The sequence below is a fragment of the Azolla caroliniana genome, unplaced genomic scaffold (assembly GCF_043228905.1).
Source record: "Azolla caroliniana isolate FFs.n. ecotype wild unplaced genomic scaffold, voAzoCaro1.0.p SCAF_10, whole genome shotgun sequence".
NCBI lineage: Eukaryota > Viridiplantae > Streptophyta > Polypodiopsida > Salviniales > Salviniaceae > Azolla > Azolla caroliniana.
Genome location: NW_028230445.1, coordinates 728500 through 751811, shown reverse-complemented (window position 1 = coordinate 751811; position 23312 = coordinate 728500). Strand labels below are relative to the sequence as shown.

The following is a 23312-nucleotide window of genomic DNA, read 5'->3' as shown; positions in this document are numbered from 1 at the left end:
AAGAGGCCAGTCGTGCTCTCTAAGAAGATAACTAGAGTAAATCATGATCAAACTGAGTTTAAAGAAGCAAATCTCCCAGTTTTATAAGTAGAGTTTTTTAGGGAGATGCAAGAAGCTCTACAAAACCACATTATACATCAACCATGTTACTGAGTCTATTGATGGCTCATTGATATATCAACATTCATCTCCTTTTGCTCAAACTGTGAGAAAATTTGAAATGGCAAACTAAATCTCCAAATTCATGACAATATTCATGTGTACAAAGGCAATTAGATGATTAAGCCAATCCATTTCTCATGATGAATGATGATGATGGAGTTAATTGCGTTTACATTGAAAGAAAACAAAGATGCCCATCAAATTTGAATATTGACAGCCTTCTAAGAATTTACTTGACAAAGTAGGGAAGGTTGAGGGAGTAGAGGAGGAAATAAGCCCACGCAACACCCGAGAGTCCACCGAAGAAGAAGCCGCCGGAGAACGAAGCCCAACCATCGGCTGTTTGGAGCTTGTCAGCCTCCTTCTTGCGACCGGTGAGAGTGAGAGAGGGTGCAACAGAAGGGCTACCCTCCTTGAACTGTGCTACACCGTAGATTGTGAGGCATACCGACAGGATGACAATGAGCCCAGCAGCGCCCAATGATCCAGCGGCACCTGCCACCTCAGAGTTGCGTAGGGGTCCTGTCTTCACAAAGGGTCCCACTAGCAAGAAGCCATGGGCCAATCCCACCTCTACCCCTCGTAGCAATGGGCTCACAGCCGTCCGGTAGGCAGGAAGATTCGATAGATACCATGCGATCAAAGGGCTGGATGTTACAGGTGTCTCCAATGAACCGACAAATGGGTCACCATTCAATGGCTCAATCACTTGGTACTGCACACACAAATTTGCTGTATCACATATCATATAACATCACGCCATGCCATGCCATGCCATGGCATAGAATCAGAGATGACGAAAAGCTTCACATAATCATATGACGAGACATTGGGGGACTTTGTCCTGAACCAAGATGTGTGATCTACACAACACACTCAATGCCACAAGATTTTAAATCAAGCTTTACACACCAAGCCGCCTCAAGTGTAAGTAAATCTAGTTGAACAGAATTCCCCACATCATACAAACGTATGATGTACATACAGCATTAACATCCATACATACACACGGACATATGTAATATCCAAGCAAGATTCATTACTGGGGCTTTTCTAACCGAAGCAAATGGCATTCATTCAAGCACTGATTGGGTCCATCGGGGGGGGGGGGGGGGAGATGGCTTACCTTCTCCTGAGCTCTGATGGAGACAGTTCTAGAAGGGAGATTCCTGTGGAGGGCAGCGGAGGGGGCGAGGCCGAGGGCTTTGCCGAAGAAGGATCTGTTGTTGAGGCGTTGCTGCAGAGAGGGTTTAGGGTTGTTAATGGAAGTAGAGGAGGAGGAGGCAGCAGCAGCAGCTTGCGCCATAGCAACCGTGGTGGCCATGGAAAAGAAAAAAAGATAAGCAGAGCAGGAGACTGATTTGTGAATGGGAGGGAGAGTATGAACGAACAGATACGGAAGGGAAGGGAAGGGAAGGAGATTGAGATTGGATGATGATGATGATGAGAGAGAGAGAGAGAAACGTAGAGATAGAGAGAGAGAGAGAGAGAGAGAGAGAAACTTAGAGATAGAGAGAGAGAGATAGGATTTGGGACGCCCTGATTGGGTGAGTACTGAGTATAGATAAGCTCCGCAATATATGTATGTATGTATATGTGAATGGACTTACTTATTCCCTTCAACCTTCTTATACATACATACATACATACATACATACATACATACATACTTTGCCACTTACTTTAGCCTTGGACCATTCTTGGAACATTAGACCATTGCCTACCTACGCCCGAGACTTATATAACCTTGTACTTTTACCACATACGTGGCCTTGCACCATTCTTGGAACGTTATATGAGTGATATATTTCCTCCATGGCCCCTCATTGATCTATTCGGGAAATACACATAGCCACAAATATCATTGTGCATGTATGTACATATATTCACATAGCTATGTAAGGTGTATATACATGTATGTCTGGTCCCTCCCTGGATATATGTGTGTGTTTTCACTCTCTCTTTTTAAGGCCACACAATATGGTGATTATCCATAGTCCACATTAACAGAATGGAATAGAAACCTCTCTATTTTTCTTTAATTTCCACAAAAGTGAAGACTACCGTGAAGAAATGGTCATTTATGATTTCATGATATGTATAGTAGATAATCAATGTTGCAGTTTTTTAATGAAAATTGCTCCAAGTGTCCAACACAACCACCATGTTTATATAGATCGTATGTGAATGCATGCAAAATGCCATATTTTGATTAGGAGGACAAGTTTTGAGTCATAGAAGAACTCACCATAACACAACTCAAACCGACAAAGTGAAAAAATTAGCTAGAACAAATGGAAAGTGAGGTGTAAATCAATAGGACTCACAATAGATCCTTTTTCCATTTTATTCATTGTAGGACACGTACACTTAGAATGTAAGTTCATCTCCATGGATGAACTATTTGTATGCCTCATAACATGAATACCCTCTTTATCTTTCTCTCTAAAGCCTAGGCCCAGTCCTAAAGGTTACCATTAGGGCAAAAAGGTCTAAGGGTCCTAAATCTTGTTAAAGGTAGGAAAGGTAACATGATCTCTTTGTCCTCAACTACTACCACATTCATTGGTAAAGTTCTTGGATAAATATTGTGGTGCACACAAAGTGACCTTAAAATGTAAGCTGATTAAAGAGAGAGCTTGGGTAACAATGAATGTATCAGCTACATCAAACATAGCTACATCAAACATTGGTCAATGCATACGATGGTGGTGTGGATTGTTGGTGTTGGACACACGATGGGCAATCTCATCTTCCATTTCGTGAGAAAGCGTTTATATTTGGCGGGTGGCCAAAAATGACTTTACAATGCCGAGAGAGTGGAGATGGGTGGGATGTGTTTTTCACTACATATAAGAAACTTGGATTAAGGAGGATGGCATGCTATAAGTGGAATGCTGGGGTGGATCGAACGCATGACCTTCAGGTCTCCTCTCCTCTCTCGCGCCTTAGAAGTTAGTATGTACATACATACATTATACATACATATGTATGTATAATGTGTGTATGTATGTATGTACATGGTGTTCGTTCTTTCATACTACAGTCTACAGGTACACACACAGAGACAGAGACAGAGACATATGTAGAGTCAAAATGTGGTGTGGTGTGGTGTTGGCCTATGTATGTATGTATGTATGTATGTATTCATTCATTCAGTTAGTCAGTCAGTCAGTGGGTGCGTGGGGGCGGGGGTCTGTTTTAATTAATTAATAGGAGGCGAGGAGAGGTGACACGTCAGCAGGCAGGAGTGGAGGAGGGATGATCACCACGCAAAAATATCTCTTCTTCTTCTTCTTCTTCTTCTTCTTCTTCTTCAGAGCAGAGAGAGCAGAGCACAGAAGAAAAAAGAGAGCACAGGGAAAAAAACAAGCAAATAAGAAGACAAAGACAAAGACAAAGACATAGCAAGCGAAAGTAAAGAGTTAGAGCAGCGCAGCGCAGAGAAGAGAGAAGAAGCAGAGAGCATTTCAAAATCAGACAAATACGAACATTCCCCCCCAAAAAAATCGACGCGTTCACTGTCTTTCTTTCTGCATTCTTGCACAGATCTTGTGGAGCACCCCCCCCACCTAGGAGTCATCATAATAATACCAACTTTGAGTCCGCCATTGTACCATGGCATCTCTTTGCCTTACTCCTGCCCCTTGCTCAGAGGCCACGTTCCTGTGTTCTAGGGCTGGACTTGCCATGCCTGACCATGGTCTTGCCCACCTCAAATCTTCAGTGCAGCGCATTTCACTCGCTTCTTCTTCTTCTTCTTCTTCTTCTTCTTCAAGTAGGATGATGAATAAAGTTGTAATGATGGGAAATGTGAACGAGGGTAAGGGTGTGTTTGCACCTCTGGTGGTCATCACTCGCAACATCGTGGGCAAGAAACAGTTCAATCAACTCCGAGGGAAGGCCATCGCACTCCACTCTCAGGTCATTATTCCTCATTATCCCATCCCTCTTCATTCATGCTTTAATGCCCTGTACTCCACCTTTTTCCGTGTTTAACTGACCGTTCAGGAAGTTTCTAGAAATCATACAACCTGGGAAATTCTTCTGTAGGATATTCCACAGCTATGATGTCCGGTAACTTCTAGAATGAATGATGTCACGAATATCTTTCTAAACAATCACCACGTTCGGCCTTTGCTTTTATTAATCATGACAATTTCAAACGCAAAAACATAACTAGAAGACATCTTAATTTATAATCGTCTTTTTAAGCGTGTTTTCACACACACACACACATGGTTTAACTAAACCGATCCTTGGTTATGTTGTTCTGATAAATGATGTCTTGCTTGATCATCAGGTTATCACAGAATTCTGTAAATCCATTGGTGCTGATGCAAAGCAAAGACAGGGATTAATTAGACTCGCAAAGAAGAATGGAGAGAAGCTTGGGTTTCTGGCTTGAAGCAAATCCACTAAAATATAGTGGGAATTGATGGAATCGATGCATCTGGGTCTGATACAGTTAGGTGGCTTGCCATGTGGACAGAAAAGAGGGTTAATCTGACAATGGAATATAATTAATGTGTCTGGAATTCTGATTCTCACTTGTTTGTATGGAATGGCCACCTATTTTATCTTAGTTTGTAAAATAGATTTAGATGCCCCCTATTATATCCTCAAAGAGTTGTGATGTCTGGATAAATTCCATACCTTTTAACAATACATATGCTGTGTACAGTAATTTCTCTGTGCAATGAGCTATATTGATCCAATTCCACTTTGTTGTGTAATTTTATGTAATTCGCAATGATATCGCTATGTGTGATACATCTCTGGGAACATAAAGAGAATTGTGATACGTTTTTAGGGCAGATTTTGGCTGCCAAGGCGTTTGATAATTGTGCATACTTGACAGGCTATTTCGATCAACCACCACAGTTTTCTCACTTTTCTTACTGATGCATGAACACCTGGAATCAATCATAATTCATTCATGCCTCGATTTTGGTACTGACGCACGATCACCCCTCATTTTTAGTATAACACTAATGGTGCATACTGAGACGCTAAACCCTGATCATATAACAATGTCAAACAATTGTTGGTTGGTGCCTACTCTTCCAGTGTATAGTGTCAGGGTCAGCGAAAACGGCACCTAAACTCCTGTTCATTTCACCACCATTAAACGTGTCACTAGCCACAGCTAAAACTTGGCTAGTGAAGCACCTTGAAGCATTTTCAAATGTTAGAGAGACTATGTTCACCATCTTGAAATTGAAGGTCACAGAGACTATGCTTGCCATCGTGAAACACAAATGCTAACTCATTTGCAACCTTGTCAAATCAGATAAAAATAAAACATGCGTGAATTTGCTTGCCAGAAATCGACAAAATTTCTGATGTAAGGGGTAATAAACTGAACCTCAGATCCTGGAAAAGGGCATCGCTTGCATGTTTTCATGATTCAGAAGAGGAGGTTTATTTTTTTTGAGGTTTGTAAACCGGACACTGAGACTCGCCTCACAAAGCTCTCCAGAGTGAGCCTCTCCCAGCAATTCAATGATAAAGTTATAGTTTGAAGTAAAGCAACTTCTTATAATTTATTTTCTACAGTGAGGGCCGATGAGCAAATCTTTCAACTAATGGATGCACAAAGTCTATACAGTTACTGACTCTAAACCGAGTAGTTTTTGCTTGCTATCATCAACAAAAGATCAAAAGGTATTGAAAGACCTCTTGGGACCACCACATATTAAAAGAATTTGAGCTGACAAAAACAGAAATCCAGCACAATGGAACATTTCACAATGTGGTGACTAATAAAACTGAAAGAAAATAATTAAATTTCATGTAACAATTTATACATACATCAAATTTAATTGACGCATACATTTGTATGATTGTCAAATGTAACAGCAAAATAATTATTTTCTAAATCATTAATGGGAGACATCAATTAATAGCATGCTTACACAAAAGAAATTAATCTAGCAGAGACAGAGATCATCAGGTGTAATTATGACGGACATACATTCTGTCAAAGAACTTAACTTACAGTTTGTAATCAAATTTTCTTTTAAGAGTTCTATCTTCCACAGCATGCATTCAAATCATTCTTTTTAATAACTTAAAAACCAAACAATGAACAATTGTCAGGAACATCAAATAGAGGCAAGTTTACATGCACCTCAAACAAGAATACTCTTTTACAAATTTGATTGAAACTCACTTTTCAGGAAATTAACTACAGTTCTAGAATGGCAAAAGAAAATATAAATTACTAAGCATCATAATTCTCATAAATTTCATAAAAACCACCACTAAAACTCATAATAACAGTACATTTCTTTTTGGAATGTTATTTGAAAGAAAACAATACAAGAAACCAACTCAAGACAACAAAAATATAGTTAACAATTCAAAAGGCCGATAACCTACCCAAAAATGCTTTTGACCTAAAATCTCACCGACCTCGTTAGGCTAACCATTCTACCTGCCCCTTCTTGGTCAGAACCCCGAACCATAGGCCCAGCTTGGTAAGGGGTTCGACCCACACTACTATAAGCATCTTGATATCTAGTGCTCTGGAACACAGAGCTGTACGCACCACCACCACCACCACGCCCTCCCCCTTGGCCACCCCTTGAATCCCTAAAACCACCTCCTCTACCCTGACCACCTCGTCCACCACTATAGTTCCTGGTTCCAGCATAACCTGTATATCCACCTTGTTTCCCCTGGCCATATGTGAAATCTCCTTGCCAACGACTACCAGTACCAGGAGCATACTCTTGATTTTCTTTGCGTCTTCCTCCTGATGGAAGCCCTTCCAAACTACTTCCAGTATGTGCTTCATATGCCTTCTCATTGCTCTCAACAAGAACTGACAACTTCTCAGCAAACTGAGCTGCAAGGGCTTGTAGCCTTGTGGGCTCAACATTGTGAGTGACAATACAGCGGGTCGGCTGGTCCCAACTTGCATGAAGCTCCTCGGCAATCATCATTTTACTCACAATGCTATGAACCTGAGGCTCTGAGAGGTTAAACATTTTCATGAGCTGGTCCAAGCTCAATGCACCATAATATGGGGAGTATGTAAACAAATATGTGCGTAGAGCTTCTTCCTGAATCTTACTCTTAAGCATTTCAACCACAGACTCTTTCTTGGCCAGAAGCTTCCATACATCAAGGCCTTGAACCACTTCAACCGCTTTTTGCCAATCACCTTTGGTCATTGCTCGAGTGGCAGCCATAACATGATCTCGCACATTCTCAGGAGGCCCTGTGAATGCTTGCCTATCACTAATATCAACAAGCCTTCGGAAATTCTTACTGATCACTTTTCTCTTTGGATCAAGGACGCTTGCTGCCATGTTTGGAACCTCAAGCAGCATAGCCGATATAAGATGCACAGCCTCCAGCAATTCAAGATTGATATGCATGTGGAAAGGCATCTGTCTACGCCTCTCAAGCTTTTCCTATATCATGACATAGAGAAAAAACTAGCGATTCAAAAGCACTTCATAGATAATGGTAAAGAGATGGAAAAAACCAAATGCACTAAATGCCGATATTTCCATAAAGATTTTCTCGTAAAGATTTTCCATAAAGATAGTGGTATGGAGAAGAAACAATTAAAATGTCCTAAATGCTGACATCTTTATAAATAATTACCTGCTCAGCCGTTTTCTCATAGTATCGGCTTTGCTGAACTCCTTGTGCAAGCAGTTCCTTCACTCTTCCACCAGCATATAAATCTTGCAAACAACCATGAGCCTCCACGATGAGGGATGCCCTAAAAGCACAAAGGCCTAGCTGAGCCATAGCTCGATTAAAAAGAATCTGTGTCGAAATATCCATCTGCTGAACATTATCTTGGAGGTGACTCATTAGTAGCAGATCTCTAGCCGTATGGAATTCATCATTGATAGCATGATGGAAAATGTCACAAAGCATAGCCCTTGCCTTTGTACGTTCATCACCAACTCTGTAAATAAGAGAGACCAATTCATTCATTAAAGTTCTACTAAGCTCTGGGAAAGATGATCGCCTTGTAACAATTTCTGGGATGTTCACAAAGGCAGGAGGTCCTTTCACATCAGCTGATGCCTTCATAAATCTTTTGCTTTCTTCATCATAGTCATCATCTTCATCCTCAGCATTATTGTTTACTGCATCTAGCCGAACTTGAGACTCCGATAACACTCGCATTGCCTCATAAACTACTTGTGGTTTGTAGTATATATGTTCAAGCCTTCTAAGAGCAACCCTTGAAGCAGACTTTGTATCACCGATACGATCAAGATACTCCTGCACATTTTGTGCAAGGACCATGAATAGCGGCTCATCACGAAGCCTCTCAACATAATCTTTAGTGTGAGGGTCAATAAACTGAAGACTCTTGAATAGCTCATCATCGAGCCTTTCAAGAAAAGCGACAACATTTCCCCAAATATGAATAGGTCCATCGTGATCAGCACCTTTCTGGGACTCATTTTCCATCTCAGGATCCATTGCATCATCTAGCACAATGTTCGGATAGTTTGCAAGGATATCCAAAACGGCAAGAACATTCTGCACACATTTCTTCCATACAGGAATGGGCATATGTGTACTGAGACTTGGATTTATATCAAATTGAGCAGAAACCACGTGCATCAAAACCTCAAGCTTCTGGGCGGGTGTCTTTGCGACTCTCAGAAGATAAGTCAACTGCTCGACCTGCTCAACCCTATCAGTGCCTTTCCGGCCCCTGGCTGCAATAATCTCCTTAACCTTCTTGTCCACCATATCCCATGAGATCTCGCTTGGATCCTTCTTAAACTGATTATCCATAATCTTATCCTTCTTGCTTCTTTGCTTTGACCATCCATCTCCTTCACCTTCTTCCTCCTGCTCCTCCTCTGAGTCTGAAAAGGCACCTATTTTGGAAGGTTCCTCGACACTAAAGTCGACTTCAGATCCAGTTTCATCACTTTCATCCTCTTCTTTCTCTTCCTCAACCTCTGACTCAGGATTTTCCCTGAATTTCTCGATTTCAACTTCATAAAACTTGTTGTTCTTCTTCAGCTTCTGCTTCATGTAATTGAGAGCTTTGGCATTACTCAAGCTCATCTTCTTCTTGGCCTCTTTGTTTGCAAAGGATTGAACCAAGAAATCCTCAAGCATAACAAGAGCTTTAATGTAGAGTCGAGGAGCAACCTCAGATTCCGTTACTCGGAGTACCTTCTCCAACTGCTTATTGAGCTTGTCAAAATTCTCCTGAATGCTCACCCAATCATTGATCTTCATAGAGTTCTTGATCTGCTCCACAGTGTGAGATAGTTCTTCAAATCGTTTATCTTTGGCAGATCTGACAACTCGCCGTTGATCGTCAGAATCATCACTATCACTATCACCCATCATATACTTGGCCGCAGCAGAAGCTTCCGGCCTGTCTTGGCCAGGGGCTTCGATCTCATCAATATCACTCTCTTCTTCTTCGGTATCACTATCTCCACCCTGCAAAAGGGGAAGGAAACGACGTTGGTGGAAGGGACGGTAGGAGGGGGAGCCATGGAGAAATCAGAGATGTTTTTTTGGGGGGGAGGGGGGGTTGAAGACAGATGCTTACCTGAGTCCAGAAACGAGAAGCCATGGCTGACGACAGAAACCTGCAGGCGGAGGAGCGGTCGGACGCGGAGGAGGGAAGGAGAAGAAAGAACGCAGAGAGAGGGAGGGAGGGAGGATCGCTGCTAGGGTTTGGGAGTGGGTAAGTACTAAGGAAGGGGCAGCGAGCGTTTCTTTGAAGAGACAGAGATAAGAAGAACTAATAATTGTTTTAGGTATTTATGTTAGTGACCCTCCCTCCTCCTCCTCCTTCGGTGTCCTTCGTTCCGTCCGTCCGTCCATCCGTCCGTCCGTCCGTCCCGTCGGTAATGAGTAGAATACGCACTAAGAAGACATTATATATGTACAAAAGCACAATGTCAACCTAATTGCTTGGTATATTTTATAAGAAGCATTAAAGGTCCTTCAAGCATCAAGAGTATGACACACCCGCATGGATGAAATATTTAGAGAGCCATGAGCATCAATATACCAAACATGATGCAAAAACAATAGGGAAGGTAGAGATTTGCATTCTTATCACTAGAGCATCCAAGCACAATTAAATTGTAGGGCTCGATAAAAGGGAGTTTTAGTTGATGTCGTCATAAGACAGCAAATGTATATTTGACTGAATACATGGAATGAAGCAGTAACCTTGTAATCTCTTGAAGGTTACCTTTTATACAATAGGTTGTTACTCTTGGTGATAAGTCCAACTACCATATCTAATGCACTCTTATTTCCATTGGCTGCACATGAGAGGGTGGGCACTTGTTCAAAACAACACAATCCATGTAACTTATATACACACCATCATTGACGATGATAGATTCACCATCATATTCCAAAATTTGATGCAAGTCGAGTTACACCTTTTGGATTGTAGTAAATTAAGAGGAGGGAAATGAGATTATCTCCATACCTAACATGCTACAACCCAAGTAGCATGAACAATCTTTATGTTCAATACCATGAACACCAATGCTTTGGAAATGCAATTAAAGTGGGCTACTAGCTATATTCGTCAAAGTGCGCATGGTATAGTATCTTTTGGTTCTCACCTCCATAGGAAACTATGAAGGTGAGAATATTGTACCATACCCACTGATCTTCATTATCCAGTCATCATAACCATCAATAACCAAAGTTGCACCAAAGTACCCTTACTTTATAGCATTGGTTTTCACTCTAAACTCTTTATAGCTTCAACATTACTCCAATGTAAAGTATCAAATTCACAAGCAAACTCTTGAATATTGTTTCTCCAATTAGAATTGAACCTCTATTACTCAATTGTGTTTAATATTCTCATGTCATTTAGTAAAAATAAGTTTTATACGTTATATGTCTACAAGTGTGGATTGACTTATAGTGCATCATCCCACTCCAAAATTTCCCACTTTGATAGAATAGTCAACCGCAAAGAGAATGACACAAACTTCTAAATAGCCTTCATTAAGTTCTCCAATTTTTTGTTCTCAATCCTTTTCATTCATCATATTTTTCTCAAGACCTATCATTGAAAACCAACGTATATTGTGGTGGTCACATGAACCACACCCAAATTAGGCCCCTACCAAGCCCCCATAATTAGAAGAGCTAATTGGAGCAGGAGAACACCCTCCACGCTAAGAGTAGTCTATAAAATGTAACTTGGAACATAATGGAAAGGGAGCTATTCTTGAGAGCATTTCACAATATGAAGTTGTGATTGGTACACATTTACAATTTGACAGCTCCCAATGATTACACAAAAAAATGAACATCAATAATATAAATGGCATTGTAACTTTGTGAGGAGATTGAAAACTATTGATATTAAGGCATACAATATCAAGGTAATACCTTTAAAAGACTTTTAAGGTAAAAACCCTCACCATGACTGACATAACAATCACATCAGGGGTGAAAAACATGAGAAGAGGTGACAATTAAAACAGCCACTCATATTACCATACAGCACAGGAGAACGGCATTAAAATTATATTGGATTTATCATCAGGATTTGCTGAATTCATATACCTGATGTAGCACATGACGTTGCCAATTTGGCACTATCAGCTAACAATATCAATATAGCCAATCTACTCAAGGGCATTGAATATGCAAGCCTTCAAAGAGTGAAGAAATGAACTTCTACGTTTCAAGGGGTTACAATCGAAGTTCTAACTATTAACATAAACATCAGCACTATTTTATCATCCCTGCATTGTGCTGCTACAGAAAAAGATGCAGTGTCTGTCTGTGCATAAAATTAAGATACATATATACATATACATGTTTGTACGTATGTATTTTGATAACTACTGTTGTCTAATTGTATGCTGGCAGCATAGCCAAACATTAAGCATTTTTATCATTACATGCTTCCCAAAATTGATCTCAAACAAAACTCTATAGCTGAAGTATTTCTTAAGATATGCAAAAAAATGGAGGAAGTGGAAATCAATCAATTATTCAGTTGTACAAATTGTGCATTTTTCATGTGGTCAGGTAATCCCACCACTTCTGCTTTAAACTTAGTTTTTCCTCTTTCCCATCCTCTTCTCTGATTTCTTGCACGTTGTCAAGTTCACTGTTTCCATCTCCCATATCTAAATCTACATCAATTTTCTCGTCCTCAACATACTCATCCTCACGTTCAGACTCTTCTCCATGTGAAGGTTTGCTGCATTCTCTCCCTTGGTTGATTCTGGTATCAACCATACTCGTTTCATATCTAAAGATGCTCATTTCCTCATGAAGCACAACTTCACTGTTTACTTTGTCAGATGCAACCTGATCTCTGAGAGGATCATCAATCCTGACCTTTGCATCCTGATTATTCCACAAGCATATTTTAAAAATAAAAAAACCATAATTCAATGAATTTATCTACATTTTAAGAGCCATTTCCTTGTCATATAGATATCTAGGATAATGTACTTATAGCCTCAGAAACAAGAGAACAGTGGCTAGATAAATTCATGCAATGTATTAGTATGGGCGTACATGGTTAGCAGAAGACACATCTTGCAAATCGTGTATTTCTTGGCTAGCTATTGGCTTATCCTTAGCATCACTAGATATTTTTGAAGCTCCTGTCTTTGTACTGGAATTGACACATACAAATTAATAGTTAGGAAAGTCCTGCAGTTGAGATAACTAAATATTAATAGGAAAACTTCAGAAAAATATCTTGTTTAATATGGCCTTACACGGTAGAGCGTCTAAAATTGTAACGCTTCATCCCTGGAGTGTCCCTTAAATCACTTGAGACAGATATTCCATGATCTCTCTGTCGCTGCTTCTTCCTTCCCCTTGTTGTGATCTCAGACTCTACCTCTGTGTCCTCTGTCTCTGCATCACTTACAATATCATTAGCCTGACTAAAAACCCGCTTCCTGACTTGCTTATCAGATATAGTGTCTTTGTCCTGTTCGATAGCAGACCAAGCACCTGAATCCAGAAGCTTGTTGTCATTGCGCATCTTTAATCCATCATACCTATGATTGATCCAAGCTTCATTACCTTGTTGAGAATGGGGCTCTAATATTAGTCTAGCATCCGCCACAGTTGCAGCAATAGAATGTGTCCGCTTGACACCCTGGTCTCTTCTCTTCTGTTCTTTCTTCTGTTTTCCTTTCTTGGTACTAGGAGTAATACTTCCATTTGATCTAGAAGCTCCATCAAACCCTAATTTCCCTCCATCAGATACTGTATCTAGTTGTTTGTTGTTTAAGTCAGCTACAGGAGAAGCATTACGCTCTTCCTGATCTTTTTTATTTTCCTTGAACACTGATCTTTTCTCTAATAATAGACCTGATACACACTTCTGTAGCCAAGAAAAGCGCATAGGCGACTCTTTCAGTTTTCCAGGAGTCATTTTACTGTCAAGTTTGGCTGAAAACAGAATATCTCTATCATCAGCATCGGTCTGGGGAACATCTGGATCCGAGCATGGTGTCAACATTTTATCTCCATTGCTGGGTGGTTCCCATTCTTCACATTGCTGGCTGGCATCCGGAGCCTTCAGCTGGAGTTTCAACTTCCGAAGTATTTCAGCCTCTTGAAGGTTTTCCTCCCTTTCTTTACTTAAAGCTTCTCTCTGCTCCTTAAGTTTCTCTCTCTGGACTTGCAGCTCATTGATATCTTTCCTGATCTCAACCCACTGATTCTCAGATTCTTCACACTGTCTAGATATTTCTTCCCTCATTTTATCAAGCTCGACCTTTTCCAATTTGACATCATCTAGTTGCTTTTCAGCTAGTTTAATCTGCATAGCTATGTTTTCCCTCCTCCTTTCAAGATCTCTCTTCATTTTAAGTTCTCTTTCCCGCAGTTGGCTTTCAATCTCTTCTCTCTTCTTTTCTATGCTCTTCTCCAGTTCTCTGCTCTTCCGCTCTAGATCCCTTACAAGGTCCTCCTTCTCCTTCTCTACAGAACTGAACCATTCTGCTCTCTCATGTTCCATTCTTCTGGTGAAATCCTCCTTTTCAAGCCGCAATGCTTCTGATTCTCTTTGAATTTGGTTGTGTAGAAGCCTTCTCGCTTCCTTCAATCTTGCCTCCTCAACACGCAACCACTCTGCCACTCTGTGTGCCTCCAGGTCAGCCTTTTCCAGCTCCTTTTGCAGACACTCTCTCTTCTCATCAAGCAATTCCCATTCCTTCTCAAATCTCTCTTTTTCTCTCTTCAGCTCATCAGCTTCCATGACTACTACTTTCTTTTTACCTCTGAAGTCATCAATCTCTTCCTTTAGGCACGTCTGCAGCTTAAGCAGTTCTAACCTTTCTTGTTCAGTTACTCTAAGCCTCTCTTCCTCTTCCATCAACTCTTGTTTCTGTAATTGCAGTGTAGTAAGAAGTTTTTCACACTCTTCCATTTTGGATTTGGTTTCCTCTCTTTGCTGTTCCACTGACATTTGCAGCTCGATCTGCATATAAAACATCATTTGAATATTTTGAATTAAATATACGAACATGATTGTGCAACATAAATTTCTGAGAACTGGGGGCACAAAAGATGTACATATTTGCATCAGTTATGAACAACATGAACTCAAAACGTTTCAGGTGATAGTCTTGCAACTAGTAGCAAGAAGTTAACATCAATAATGAAAATTTAATTTTGAAAGTGATCTTCCATGTGATATCAACACAAAGTCTAAGCACATATGACTCTAAAAAGTTATAGTCCAAGAACTAAATCATATAACCCATGCCATCAATATGCATGTGTAAATTCCTAAAGATCCTTTAGTGAAGAGAAACTGCTCATTTCTGCTTGAACAGGGCAACCATACTTGGATGCTTCTCTGCACCACCCATACTGATGCATTACAATTGAATTAACAAAAAATCCACCCAGAACTCTATACGGCAAACGAATTTTTAAAAACATGGAATTGTCATAAAGCATGCAAGCACAGTGCACAGCCATTAATCTATCACATGTTCAATTATATTCCACGAACCATAGTATCAATTTTAATTTCCACCCAAATCTACATCTCTGTTTTTCGCACATATGCATTTACAGGTATGAATAGGAAAGTGAAATATATAAGCATATATATTCACAATACTAATAATAATAGATCATAGAGGTTCACATGAACCTAGTTATAACATTATCAATGTAAGCAACTATAATTATAAACATTCTGTGCAAGTTAATTCTCTCACTCACATGTTTTCCCTTGAAACTTTCACTCTAAAAGGAGCTAAAAACATCAATAAAGAATTTTAATCAACTAATTAGGACTTACCAAATTTTGGTGTTTCTCAGGCAATGCTGCTTCTCTTTGCTTTACTGCATTCTCTAAAACTTCTACACGTTCTCTTTCCTTTGAAACAAGAATTTCAGTTGCCTTCACATGCTCCTGATGCTGCTCTAGTAACTGCAAATAAAAATAACAAGAGCTATGTCACACACCAAATAAGATAGAAAACTTGGTTTCCTCAAACATCTTAAATATAAAATTATCTAATAAGGTCAATGTTACATGTTAGATGTGATTAGTTAGTTAAAAGAATGATTCGCCATAAGCTAAATTTGACTACAATCCAATCTGGTGATTTCGTCTATGGATGTAATGATGCATATGCTTTCTCAGCATAGATTAAGGCCATCAGATAAAATGGAGATTCTGCAGTTAATAGGACTATTAGAATTTATCCATGATATCTTACACGTTCTCTGCTGGAAATTTTTTCTTGAAGCAGTAGCAATTCTTGTTCTTTCTTTGCCAGTGCAATCTCATTCTTGACAGCAATCTGACTCATTCAGAAACATATTATCAGCATTAGTTGCCAGGCCTCCAAGTGGATATTTTACCAGATGCTTACACACTCACCTCTTCCCTAATTGCCAAACCAGAAATCTTTGACATACGATCAGCTTCTGACTGCTGGAGTAAGGAGCGCTCAGTCTCAATTTGCTGTTTCATTGCTAACAAATCAATTTCCATTTTCTTCAGAGCACACTCCTTTTTATTTGTAACATCCTCCGTCTGATTAAGTAGTTTCTGCCCTTCTAGTAGTCTGGACTGGCCGTCTTGCAGTTTTTTCTCCCATTCATGCAAGCTCTGTCTCTGACGATTCAGCTCCTCTTCATTAGCTTCTTGCCTAAATTTAAAAATCATAACTTTTGCATTCACATATTTGATAAAACGTTTATTATGAATGACCCATGCAAGTTATTCAATAATTGGTTAAATATATCCTATGAAGGTTATATCGCAGTACATATGTTCAAGCAAATAACCTTTCTGGAAAAATGCTACAAGAAATGGAAAGATACAAGGACCAAAAATGGGAACTGAAATATTACAAACAAAGAGCCGTCCATACTTTATTCCATTAAAAGGGATAATATTAGCTGTCTAAGATCAAGTTTCTTTCAACATCATTAACTTCTGAAAGCAGCCTCTTATAGCATCACGAGCTCCGTTACTAGAATAATTTATTCCTCTATTTCTAGCATATCACAAGTTATAAGACACACAAACTGCAATATTCACTGATCCTCCTGATTTCTATTTACAGAATGTCTGACTGAGCATATAGGAGTGTTCACAGCATATACAACAATATGGGAGACAACAGGTTACATTCAGTGATGGTCACTAGTGAAGATCGTGTTTCATATCATATACAATAGAGTACAGACTGGTCCACAGCTCCTATTAAACTAGGCCAGACAAAACATTGGCCAAGTTGAAAAGCATATCGCATATCTCCTCACCCTGCCAGGGTCTTCTTTAAATTCTCTTCCGTCTCAATTTTCACAATTTAAAATCGTAGCAACTCATTGTTATGATACATAAAACTGCATAGACTTAGCAAGTAAATTGTCAAATCATATATGGTTATCCCATGTCTATGTATGTATGATACATAAAACTGCACAGACTTAGCAAGTATATAGGCCAACTAGCAACTTACTGAGCCTTAAATGCCAGCCTTTCCCTTCTTAAAATGGCTTCCTGTGCTTCAGCATCCTGTAGCTTTCTGTCTGCAATCCCTTGCTTGCGGCTCAGCTCTGCCAGGAGAACATCTGCAGCGTGCAGCTTTGACTCTGCTTGTAATGCCTTCTCGGTCGTACCAGAAATCAGCTCTTGTGCCTCATTTAGTTTATTTCCAGCCAGATGCCTTAATTCTTCAGACTCAGCCCTCATGTTTTTCACAACCTTCTCAAGCTGAGTAGAATATAATATAAAAATTAGGTGTACAAAAGGGAGGCAACTACAAATTGAGATCTACTTGAAATTCATATCCATTTGAACAAAAGGAAGAGACTCACATCATATACACATTGTCTTTCAAGTCCAATGGCCATCTTTAAGGCCTCTTCTCGTTTTTCAGCTTCAGAGATAGCTATAAGGTGGGCTGCAAGCTCTCTTCTTAGGTTTTCTTCGGCATCTTGAGCGGAAGCTTTCAATTTCTCCATTTTTGAGCCCCACTCTTTACGTTCCATGAGTAGAAGCCCCATATTATATTGATAGTCATAAAGCTGTATCAATATCAATAAAATGATCCTTGACACTTTGCAATCATATATTAAGCATAACAATTATACGCATGTGGAAAATAAAGCGCTTTATAACGCGATGAACATGTAATACTAAAAAATAGAGCGTTCATTTTTCAAATTCCTCAATAAAAGAACATTATTGGGAGTGCATATGGCATTCCTCAAAAGCTCCAGCTGCCCCACAACATTGAAATTTCGAAGGAAATGCAAATCTTTCTCCCATGGTTTACAATAGACATATGTCTTTATACAAACAATCTACCAAATATTTCATTGTATGAGAGAAGTAAAATAAAATGCTACACTCAAAACCTCCAATTTTCTCAGAGGAAGAATGTTTACGAAGTCTTCCAAATTTCTTAAAAACGAGAATGACAGAAGACAAAGAGAGATCTTAAGGAAGCAGTGTATAAGACTTCGATTATCTCTTCTCCTGTTGTATGGCACATTTTCACTACCTTGCATGATACATAAAACTATAGAAGCATGTGTTCCTTGGCATGCATTCTATCTAACATAATCGACCAAAGTCAAAAAATTTGAAAGTGTCCTAATAAATCTGTTTCAAAGTTCATGGATTTACAAAAATCACCAAACAAAGAACATCGATCTAAGAATCCAATCTATAACTCAATAATGATCAAAACAAACAAAAAGGTTCTTTCTCTGATGAGTTTGCATAATTTATCATCAATTATTGAACAGAAGTCAAGAGCTGTATGTCACCCTTCCATGTTTATTCTCTCAGCCAGTGTAAATTCTGTCTGCTTCCACTCCTTACAGGTTATTCTCTCTTTTGCTCAGCCAACCCTTGGGTGCAAAAGTCGTCCTGCCATTTCTCCAGGAATCCATTGCCACCAGGTTCCAGTCTATCTGTTTCCACTGATATTTGACAATCCTGTCTAAGAAGCCTTGTGTGTTTCTGACGAAGAGTACCTTATAATCAGAGCTTCTAACAGGTTAATAATGCCTCAGACAGAACCTCACATTAACATTATCACTGCCAGAATGTTCAAGGTTGTCATCCCCAACATTGTCCAAACTGCCAGCTTCTGGCAATTTCCACCACATCCATACTGTCTATCTCTGTACTGCACTTCATAACCACGATCACAAACTGCTTCCTACATAGTGAGCTGCTGTGACGCAAATTCATGGCTATCATCTGTTCATGAATAACTGAACAGATGTGTTGGTGCTCTGTTCTCATGATCCTTGCAACCTTTATGGCATGCAGCTACTCTTTATTGACCCGAATGCACATAAACCTACCAAATATGGTGTCATCTCCCCAGTCCGTGTTTCTGGCTTTCAACTCATTGAAGTTTGCACTTTATTTCAAAAGCAGGCACCTTCTCTTTGCCAGGTTATTACCTCACATTGCATTTTGCTTCAAAACCATGCATCTTCTCTTTGCCAGGCTATTAACTCACACACTGACCAATGCATTAGAGTACAAAGGAAAAGAGGTACATTATGTGACCTTGCTACAGAAACGGCAATCTATATGTGAATGAGGTTTACGAGAGTATGTCATGAACCTCTCCCTTAGTAAAGATGTGAAAACAAATTGGGCGCGATTGAAGGATGGCATTCTCAAGGTAGGATATCAATATTTTTACCGCACGTGTAGGTGGACCTGGAATGCTAATAGTTTCCCATGCAATGCTTGGTTTGATGGAGGATGCAAGGCTAGACTCAAAATGTACAAGCTCACAAAAGATAAAAATGAGATAGCCCTGACCTTGTATCAATGTTGAAGAATGGTGAAGAGGAAGAAGAGGCAATACTATCAAATGCAAGAAAAAAAAAAAACATAAAAGTTTAAACTCGAACCAAAGTTCGCATGGAGACAACTCAGGGGAAAAAAGGAAGATATAATTGGAAAATTCATTGATGAGGAGATGGAAAAATATGTACTTAAGCTTTATATGTATGATCAGACAATGCCTATGACATTGAGTATTGAAACACCATATAAGGTATGTGTGTCTATTGAAGATAATAATAGAGAGGCAAAAAATATATCTAATGGAAAACTGGCAGATGCAACTTTAATGACAAGTGAGCGGAAAATGGACTAGACCACAAACTTGTCAATGGATAGCAAATAACATGGATCAAGCTATCACATAGGGTTTATTAGAATATGGCTCATGAATTGGATTAAACCAGTCCATAAAGGAGAAGATAAAAATTTGGTATCAAAATATCATGGTTAGCCCACTTATGGCCAAGTTATATAGCACTATCATGGAACAAAAGATTAGCTCATGGGCTGACCATCATCACAAACGAGCACTTGGTCAAGTAGGCTTTAGATCACTACATTCAAGTATCGATCATTTGGTTACACTAAGAGTTATCATGGAGAAAGTTGGATCAAGGGAAAAAGCTATATTGTTGTTTTGTGAACTTCAAGAAAGCCATTAATACATTATCAAGATCAAGGAGTGAGCATTGGGAAAGAATGATAGAGATTGGAATGCTATTAAAGTATAGAGCAGTTGTAGCATGATTGTATGAGCAAGTTAGGTCCCATCCACAAATAGATGGAGTGTATGCTATGAGTCTAGACCTTAATTGAATTGGAATTGTCATTATATGTTTGAGAATCACATGCAATGAAACACTGTAAGGTATGTAAGATGAATATCACTTATTGATCACATGCTCAATGTATAAGGTAAGTCGTGAGAAATATGATGACTTGTTAGACAGGCATGAGTAATGTGTCATTCTCAAATGTTCACCAAGAAGGTTGAGCACATATGTAAGTGCATTATTTTCACGTAGAGAGTTTTCAATATATAGTAGTAAAAACCCCCTTCTTAAGAAGGAGTCACATACAACCTGATATGTTGATTTGGTCCCATAGGTCAAAATTGGCCTCATCATGGACGATAAAACAGCTATTCTATTCTACACATATGGTTTCAATCCTCACATAAATTGTAATGCCAGGACTTATTTGGGCAGAACGACAATTTCACTTTCACTGTAGGGTTACAAACTGATCACAAGTACTGAAATTCATCAGTAGTCCAAAGACATTTTGGCAGAATGACAATTTGATTGTAGGATTATAGTTAAATGTCAAATAGAGTCACGAATTTTGATGTACAGAAGCTCCGTAGCAAGTCTATGAGATGTAATAAGTGTATTGTCAATGCATATTTGCATGCATTCACACAAATTCACGTAAGCCATAACTTAAGCAAACTCCAGAGCAGCAAGAAAACAATACATAAAACGCGTTGAGAGTACCTCAGATTCCAATTTGGAAATGTGTGCCATTAATGATGAACGATCCTTCATTGCGATGGATCCTTCGTCCAGAGCACCAGCTTCTTTGAAACGCTCCCAAACTACTTCACTTTCAGACTGCTGAGCAGAAAAGGTTCCGTTAGCTTCGAGTGATGTAATGAGACCTTTCACGGGACTCAGCTCTCTCCCATCTGTGATGATGCTAGGACCAAGGGGCACAGAAAGCTTTCCTTTCTCTCTCGGCTCTGTGGACAATGGCGACCATCCTGGCCAAGCCTTTCTGTTTGGAGTAAACATGGTGATTGGCCACTTCCGATCAATCTTGTGAGGTTGAGCGCAGGCGTGAGCGTGAGAGGAGGGGATTGGTGGGGTTTAACCCGAGCTCACCTCACCTGGATGGCGTGCTGCGCGAGAAAATCATCGTCGCCGATAGGAACAACACAACACACAGACAAACATACAGACAGACAGACAGATAGACAGGAGGGAGGGAGGAAGGGAAGGCAGTGATTGAGTGAGTTTGCTACTATGTACATACAGTCTACATATATTATTACATACATACATACTGATACATACTGTTGTTGTTCTTCTTGTTCTTGTTGTCTCTCATTTCTTCCTACCCACCCACGACCCACGTGTATGCTCTCGATACCCCCTGGCGGGTCACTATCTCTCTCCGTAGTATAGAGCCACTACCAGCCACTACCATATAAAATGTTGCACTTCTCTAACTTACGTTTTATTACACGACCAAAATATCTAGATACATTCTTATCAACTGCATTAACTGTTGTCGTTGGACAACTTAGAATATCATCTCACCAACTTAAGATTGAGAATGATCGTACTAATAGAGTCCCCAAAGAGGAAAGCATATGTAGATTATATCCCATAGAGATAGAGGATGAGTATCACTTTACATGCACGACTCCAACTTACATCCTTAACGGCTTAACAGCTTTTACGGTTTTTAATTGTTTAACAGTTTGAAAAATGTTTCATCGTTTGGTTTAATGGTTTCGTGGTTCAGTTCAAGTTTCAAAAAATTAAACGGTTCGGTTTGGACCCTCTTGAACCGAACCGTTGCCGATTGTTAGTCGTCATCCTTGCATCTAGAGTTACCCTCATCAACATCCTTGGTTTTAGAGACGCCATCGTCACCATAGTCATAGTCGTTCCTTCTAAAGGCGCTACCTTATCATCATCGTCTTCATTGCCTTGTCTTCGACGTCATCATTTTTCAGCACCTCTTGTTGTCTTCATCAACACTACTTCACCCAACCTTCATCCTCATCAACAATACTTTGCCTGGTCTTTCATTATCATCATTGTCATTGTCATCATCTATAGGTATCATTTTGCATCATGATTTTGGTGAGGATTGATTTCAATCATTCACCTTTGCAGTTCCGGTGGGGGTTACAACCGCTCACTTTCCTGGTGGGGATCGAATCATTGCTCACTTGCACTCCATTTTCATTTTGGTCCACATTGCCCTCTACTTTCTTTTGCGAGGATCGATTTTGATCGCTCACCTTCTAGTTCTGGTGGGGGTCACAACAACTCACTTTCCTGGTGGGTATCGCGTCAATTTCTCTATTGCTACCGTTTGTCCCATGTTTTGGATCAACCTCGACTATTTACCCTCTCATGATAGAAGAAGTCGAGTTGATTGCTTCACCTGCACTCCTTCACTTGTTATTGTTCTAGTTACCGGTGAGGACCGCAATGGTCGCTCACACTCGTTCGTGTTCCAATTCCAATTCCTGGTGAGGACTACCCATGGTCGCTCGCGTTTTAGTTCCCAGTGAGGGCCGCACATGGTTACTCACGCTCGTTCATGTTCTAGTTCTCGGTGAGAACTGCACATGGTTGTCCACTCCCGTTCGTGTTCCCGATGCAGACCGCACATGGTCGCTCACGTCCGTCAGTGTTCCAATTACCGGTGAGGACCGCAATGGTCGCTCACACTCGTTCGTGTTCCAATTCCAATTCCTAGTGAGGACTACCCATGGTCGCTCACGTTTTAATTCCCAGTGAGGGCCGCACATGGTCACTCACGCTCGTTCATGTTCCAGTTCTCGGTGAGAACTGCACATGGTCGTCCACTCCCGTTCGTGTTCCCGATGCGGACCGCACATGGTCGCTCACGTCCGTCAGTGTCCTAGTCTCCAGTGAGAATCGCACATGGTCGCTCACGCCCGTCGGTGTTCTAGTCTCCGGCAAGGACGGCACATGGTCGCTCACGTCCGTTGGTGTTCCAGCCTTGTTCTTGTCTCCTTCATTTCCGTCTTCATTCTCTTGTGTCGTTCCCAGTAGCCCCATCA

General features: G+C 40.1%; 4 protein-coding genes across 4 annotated transcripts; 1 reads left to right on the top strand and 3 right to left on the bottom strand.

Moving 5' to 3' along the window:
* Nucleotides 1–214: 214 nt before the first annotated feature.
* Nucleotides 215–1529, bottom strand: PSAL (photosystem I subunit l). The gene is made up of 2 exons (XM_087326052.1): nt 1289–1529; nt 215–877 (listed from the first exon to the last, which is right to left on the bottom strand). The coding sequence occupies exons 1-2, from the start codon at nt 1484–1486 to the stop codon at nt 392–394; spliced, it is 684 nt and encodes a 227-aa protein (XP_087182178.1). The 5' UTR covers nt 1487–1529; the 3' UTR covers nt 215–391.
* A 2189-nt stretch (nt 1530–3718) lies between these two features.
* On the top strand, nt 3719–4883 carry LOC147858580 (protein PROTON GRADIENT REGULATION 5, chloroplastic-like). Its single transcript, XM_087325274.1, has 2 exons — nt 3719–4086; nt 4466–4883. Exons 1-2 carry the CDS (start codon nt 3781–3783, stop codon nt 4568–4570), a joined length of 411 nt encoding a protein of 136 aa, XP_087181400.1. The 5' UTR covers nt 3719–3780; the 3' UTR covers nt 4571–4883.
* Nucleotides 4884–6432: 1549 nt separating this feature from the next.
* EIF3C (eukaryotic translation initiation factor 3C) lies at nt 6433–9854 on the bottom strand. Its single transcript, XM_087325369.1, has 3 exons — nt 9722–9854; nt 7783–9609; nt 6433–7586 (listed from the first exon to the last, which is right to left on the bottom strand). Exons 1-3 carry the CDS (start codon nt 9743–9745, stop codon nt 6564–6566), a joined length of 2874 nt encoding a protein of 957 aa, XP_087181495.1. The 5' UTR covers nt 9746–9854; the 3' UTR covers nt 6433–6563.
* A 2067-nt stretch (nt 9855–11921) lies between these two features.
* On the bottom strand, nt 11922–21382 carry LOC147858578 (uncharacterized). Its single transcript, XM_087325518.1, has 9 exons — nt 20983–21382; nt 17485–17694; nt 17127–17380; nt 16037–16307; nt 15873–15956; nt 15449–15580; nt 12897–14614; nt 12691–12790; nt 11922–12516 (listed from the first exon to the last, which is right to left on the bottom strand). The coding sequence occupies exons 1-9, from the start codon at nt 21277–21279 to the stop codon at nt 12181–12183; spliced, it is 3402 nt and encodes a 1133-aa protein (XP_087181644.1). The 5' UTR covers nt 21280–21382; the 3' UTR covers nt 11922–12180.
* Nucleotides 21383–23312: the final 1930 nt, after the last annotated feature.

Coding starts and splice junctions, on each gene's coding strand:
- PSAL (XM_087326052.1), bottom strand. CDS start 1,486: ATGGCCACCACGGTTGCTATGGCGCAAGCTGCTGCTGCTGCCTCCTCC. Junction 878..1,288: donor CCATCAGAGCTCAGGAGAAG/GTAAGCCATCTC, acceptor TTGTGTGTGCAG/TACCAAGTGATTGAGCCATT.
- EIF3C (XM_087325369.1), bottom strand. CDS start 9,745: ATGGCTTCTCGTTTCTGGACTCAG. Junction 9,610..9,721: donor CTTCTCGTTTCTGGACTCAG/GTAAGCATCTGT, acceptor CCCCTTTTGCAG/GGTGGAGATAGTGATACCGA. Junction 7,587..7,782: donor ATGAGAAAACGGCTGAGCAG/GTAATTATTTAT, acceptor GTCATGATATAG/GAAAAGCTTGAGAGGCGTAG.
- LOC147858580 (XM_087325274.1), top strand. CDS start 3,781: ATGGCATCTCTTTGCCTTACTCCTGCCCCTTGCTCAGAGGCCACGTTC. Junction 4,087..4,465: donor CCATCGCACTCCACTCTCAG/GTCATTATTCCT, acceptor CTTGATCATCAG/GTTATCACAGAATTCTGTAA.
- LOC147858578 (XM_087325518.1), bottom strand. CDS start 21,279: ATGTTTACTCCAAACAGAAAGGCTTGGCCAGGATGGTCGCCATTGTCC. Junction 15,957..16,036: donor GTTTGGCAATTAGGGAAGAG/GTGAGTGTGTAA, acceptor TGAATGAGTCAG/ATTGCTGTCAAGAATGAGAT. Junction 15,581..15,872: donor AAATTTCCAGCAGAGAACGT/GTAAGATATCAT, acceptor TTTTATTTGCAG/TTACTAGAGCAGCATCAGGA.